We start from the raw sequence: 4965 nt of genomic DNA, 5'->3' as shown, positions 1-4965 counted from the left end.
AATCCCCGCTGGAAAGTCTGAAGGTGTCCGAGTTCAAACCGGAGCTGGGCTGTGATAAATGAGAGGGAAGGCAGGCACGGTGCTGCTCTGCAAACCTCCCTCAGCAAGTCAACACAAGAGCAGCCAAGTTTCAAGCCACATTCTGCATCCCGGCTGTGCCCGCAGCCACCAGAGACAGAATAAAAGGTGCCACCAGGGCGGGCAGTTACCACCAGAGATGGTCTGGAAGTCTCCGCATGGCCTGGGCGGTCTGGCACTTATGTGACAGAGGGGGAATCCCAGCCCCCTATCCGCCCACGACAACGGGCACAGGAAGCTACACCTACGTGTGCTGCTAAAATTAGCTGCAGAAGGGCTGAGAGCTGAAAGCTGCTTAGATGTCTTACTCCTACTGCAGTAAACCCCCTAAAACCCCCGGGCCTCTGACCTTGTAGGTCTACTAAGTGTCAAGTACTTCTGAGAAAGCTAACCCTGTGGGTCCCACGCAGCTCAGAACAGTGAGGTACAACAAATTGCTTCACAGGCCAGGTACAGTAATCTGACTTTTTTTAATAAATACATATCTCACATGTACCAAAATAATTATAAACAAAAATGTACAGTATTTACATTCTATACATTTGCTAAAAAGTGTAGCAATTATGACACACACGGTGTGAAACGCATTGTTTCCAATGCCCACAGTTAACATCATTGCTACCTTTCTCGTAACAGCCAGGAGGCCACATCTCCTCTCTAACTCCTCTGCCTGCTGCCCTGCGCCCCAAGAGCACCTGGGGTCAGTCAGCGAGGCAAAGGAGTGCCAACAGCCTTACACCAGCCCAACACACAGCCTCCAGCACATGGGGCGTTTGTATGAGCCCATCTGGCCTCAAGGGAACAACATCCCTCGTAGTACTCCGCGTTGCAAGGTAGCTCTTGAATGCATTTCTGTCAGCAGCACGCTGGATGTGTAGTAGTAGTCTGTTATCTTCAGCTGGCTGAGACGATGAGATATACAGCTCTTTATCAGGTGGTGTGCGTAATCACAGATCTCTAATGATGTTACACATCCCACTCCTGTTACTTAAATACAGGTCAGAACGTGGAACCAACTGTTCTTATTACCATTTCGTGCTCCTGGCTGGGCAGTGTAGTATTTTGGTACTGTCTTCTCTGCATTTAGACTTTCTTTTTAAATGAAGGAAGTCAGTCCTTTTTCTATACATATGTACACAGTCACTTTTCACAGAAACCTCTGCTTTAAAATGCCAGCTGTCGTCCTCCAATACAGCAGTCGTCGTACATAAGCTGAAAGAAAAACACAGAATGCTGTTAATGCAAAACTCCTACTGGGAGTATCCTATCTACTCTGGGAAAACAGCCAAATGCTGTGTGTCCTGACTTCAGTGGTGTCTACAATTTCTACACTGAAATGGTTACGTTTGCTCTTTAACAGCACTACTGTCAGAAAAACAAATGCTGGGGAGGCAAAAAACACCAATTAACTTAAATTTTATCTCATAAGGTTCTGTAGGTGTCAGGAACACAACAACGCTCAGAGGCGTGCATCGTGTGAAGTTAACCTCCATTCCCCAGTGTATTGTTTATATTTTATTCTTAAGCTTATTCTATTTATATCTCTGCCCCAACTTGCCACCTTTCTGACAGTTGGCAGTGTAACCTTGCTTTAGGAGCTATTTATCCCCACAAGTTATGTAGGTAAGAGGTCATCAGAGCGGCACCAGCCAAACCACAAAGGGCAGGATTTGACCAATCTCTTGAAAAGGTGCAAATGGCCACTTACTTCATCCTCTGTGAACTCGGGCTCAGATTCACTGCTCTCCTCATCCTCGCTTTCGGGCAACATCTGCAGATCAGCTGTGGTCAGCTGCTTCAGCTGTTCCTGTATGCTGGAGTTGTCTCTTCCCCATGTGAGCTGATAAGGGGAGTAGCCCTGGTAGGTCACTTTGTTCACGTCTGCCCCGTGCTTCACCAGAAGTGACACGAGCTCTGAATTCTGCAGGTCCACGGCCAAGTGCAACGCTGTCCTGCCATTGCATGGCTCCTGTTTGGAAATAACGCAAGGTATTGCACGTTAGGAGAGCTGGGCTTGCTGGTGTCAGACCTGTTGATTCTTGTGACTACACAGCCCTGTTCAGTTAAATTCATGGTGTAAGTTACATACCTGAGCATTTACATCTGCTCCCAAGGACAGCAGGTATTCGACAACAGCCAGATACCCTTGAATAGATGCCAAATGGAGACACGTATGTCCTGTAAGACATAAATGAAGGTAAAATTTGAATTAAGTCTAATATAACGCCCTATAATTCAGTCAAGATGATAGGATAGGATGATATTTAAGTTTGCAATTCATCCAGAACAAAGGGGTATTTTCCAGAAAAGCTTTCCAACTTCAATCAAGTGTGGATAATAGGGTTGGATTTGGAAAGATTTCTTAAGAGGCTTTATTCCAGTATTTAACTGTGGCTTATTGTAACAACAAAAAAAAAGAGGAACATGCAAAAATATAAAATATAACTGTAATGAGTGCTGCAAAAGCACTCATTAAAAATGCAAAATTCAAAGCCACGAGAGCCAATGATCAACAGCGAGGAGGCCTACGAGATGCAGCCTGTGACATTTTAAGGAAGTCAGACACTGCGTTGTTCTGGGGCCTCCTCAGCATTAAAATGGGAACAAGGCTGCTTCTCCAGCTCTCCAAAAGTCAGCAGCCCCGTCTGCAGCGCCATGTATTGAGGTGTGCATATGGCGGCGTGTGCGTACCGTTGTAGTTGGTCGCCTGCAGGACGGCGAGGAGGTGGTGGGGCTGGCAGTACTGCGTGAGGACGCTGACGCTTCTGAGGGAGCCCTGCTGGCAGGCAATATGGAGCGGGGTGTTTCCTCGGAAGTCCCTGATGTCCAGGTCGCATCCAGCTTTCAGGAGGTGCTCAGCAATTTCGGGCTGATCAGTGATTACTGCCAGGTGAAGGGGAGTCTGCAGGCAAAACAGAAAAGAGAAACCTGTGAGTTACACGGCAGATGTTGCAGCAGTGTCTGAACACACAAACCCTGCAGTTGCTTGTGGATTTCTGCCCAACTGAAAACACACCCCATAAAGTCAGTTCGTTAGGCTTCCTGACATAGTGCAGAGCTGCTCGTTAGTCTGGAAGCAATGAACTCGGGGCTCTCCAGATACCGGACATGCAATCCACAAGAAGGGTATCATTAACATCCCAGCAAGGAGGGGTGAGACCCATTGCATCATATTTGAAAAATGGGGGCGGTAAGAGGCCGCTGCTGGGGAGACAGTGTTGCATCAACACCGGTCGGAGTCATTCGGGTGCTTTCCTGAACGTAGGCTTTGATTTAATATCCACTGAATTAAAAAAGCGATTTTTCCTTGGGAATTCCCCACAGGGCTTTTGTGGGGGCGGTGGGGGGGTTGATCCGTCCCCTGGGGTGCCGAGGTGAAAGTACCTGGCTGAGGTTGTTCTGGAAATTCAGGAAGGCACGGTCCCCGCTGGTCTGCCGGATCACCTCCAGGCTGAGGGCTTTTTCTTCATGGATAATCGCCAAGTGGAGAAAACTGCATCCAAAAAAAAATATTAAAGAAGAATTAAAAAAAATAAAAAATGGATCCAACCTACGCAAAAGCCCCAGTCCCCCCCCCGGCGGGAACGCGGGTGACGAGGTGCCCGGGGCACGGCCCCAGTCATGTGCGGGTTTCGAAAGCCGGGGCTTTCGGCGGCCGGGGCTTTCCGACGGCAGCGGGAGCCGCCTCTCCCTGGCGCCGCTCCAGGGACTTTCCGCGCTCCGCTCCCCGCCCGGCGCCTCCCCGGCGGCGGCCCCGACCCCGTTCCCGTTCCCGTTCCCATCCCCGTCCCCGTCCCCGACTTACGTGTCCCCGTCCTCGGTCAGCTGCTGCGCCCAGCCGTGCGTGCGGGCGGGCTGCTCGCGGGGCTGCAGGCGGATGTCCTCCAGGTCCCGCACCAGCTGCCGGTACTCCTCCTCCTTCATGGAGTCCAGCCCGCTGTCGTGGCGGTCGTCGGGCGGCAGCAGCCCGGCCGGCCGCTCCTTGCGGGGCTGCTCGCAGCCCTCCGCGGCGGGCGGCTCGGCGGCCAGGCGGGCGCTCAGCATGGCGGCGGGGCGCTGAGGGCGCTGAGGAGGGCGCTGAGGAGGGCGGCTGGCGGGGCCGGGAGCGGGAGCGGGAGCGGGGCTGGGAGCGGGGCCGGTGCTGGCGGCCGGGCGGGCATCCGCGAGTGAGCGGCGGCGGCGGCGGCGCTCCGCATATAGACGGCGGCGGAGGGGATTTCTGCGGGGGAGGAGCCGCCGCCGCGGGAATTTCCAGCCTCTCAAGGCCTCGCCGGGCGAGTCCGGTCCTGCTCGGCGCCAGGGGCGGCGACAGGGTGGGGAGGGAGGTGGGGAGGGAGGCAGGGACGGGGGCCGGCCCGGCCCGGCTCGGCACAGCACCGCACGGCTCGGCACGGCTCGGCAGGGCGGAATTCCCTGCGCCCTCCCTGCCCGGCCCTGCCCTGCCCGCGGCGGGGAAGTACTCGGAGCCCCGCGGGGGGACGCCGCCGCCCGGCTCCCCCCTGGGGGCTTCCCCGCGGGGCCCCCTGCCCGCTGCGGCTCCCCCGGCTCCTGGGCTCTCCCCCGGAGGCCGAGCGGGGCTTTGGGGGTGCAGGAGGGGAGCTTGGGCTGTGCTGTGGGGCTGCTCCTGCGCCCCGTGTGCCAAAGGCTGGGTCGGGTCACCGTGATGCTAATAATTTTGGGATAAATTTAGGGGGTAGCAGGCTTTGGAGAGGCTCGGATGCTGCAGACGGCTGGTGTGAAAGAGCACAGAGCCTGCAGGTGTGAGGGTGCCACACAGCACCTGAAGGATCTCGCACCTCTGCTGGAGGAGCTCATGGGATTGGGAGCAGGCAGGAGGATCCTGCTCCGCTCTGTACGTCCAGACCCTGTCAAAGGCTAAGCAGAACG

General features: G+C 54.6%; 1 protein-coding gene across 1 annotated transcript; it reads right to left on the bottom strand.

Annotated features, from left to right (window-relative positions):
- Positions 1-529: 529 nt before the first annotated feature.
- On the bottom strand, positions 530-4351 carry NFKBIA (NFKB inhibitor alpha). Its single transcript, XM_027458615.3, has 6 exons — positions 3884-4351; positions 3463-3571; positions 2770-2980; positions 2168-2256; positions 1787-2047; positions 530-1290 (listed from the first exon to the last, which is right to left on the bottom strand). The coding sequence occupies exons 1-6, from the start codon at positions 4120-4122 to the stop codon at positions 1243-1245; spliced, it is 957 nt and encodes a 318-aa protein (XP_027314416.1). The 5' UTR covers positions 4123-4351; the 3' UTR covers positions 530-1242.
- Positions 4352-4965: the final 614 nt, after the last annotated feature.

The sequence above is a fragment of the Anas platyrhynchos genome, chromosome 5 (assembly GCF_047663525.1).
Source record: "Anas platyrhynchos isolate ZD024472 breed Pekin duck chromosome 5, IASCAAS_PekinDuck_T2T, whole genome shotgun sequence".
NCBI classification, from domain to species: domain Eukaryota; kingdom Metazoa; phylum Chordata; class Aves; order Anseriformes; family Anatidae; genus Anas; species Anas platyrhynchos.
The sequence above is the reverse complement of the archived record's forward strand: the minus strand, read 5'-3'. Positions and strand labels throughout refer to the sequence as shown.

Coding starts and splice junctions, on each gene's coding strand:
- NFKBIA (XM_027458615.3), bottom strand. CDS start 4,122: ATGCTGAGCGCCCGCCTGGCCGCCGAGCCGCCCGCCGCGGAGGGCTGC. Junction 2,257..2,769: donor GCAGGCGACCAACTACAACG/GTACGCACACGC, acceptor TATGTCTTACAG/GACATACGTGTCTCCATTTG. Junction 2,048..2,167: donor GAGCAGATGTAAATGCTCAG/GTATGTAACTTA, acceptor ATTTCCAAACAG/GAGCCATGCAATGGCAGGAC.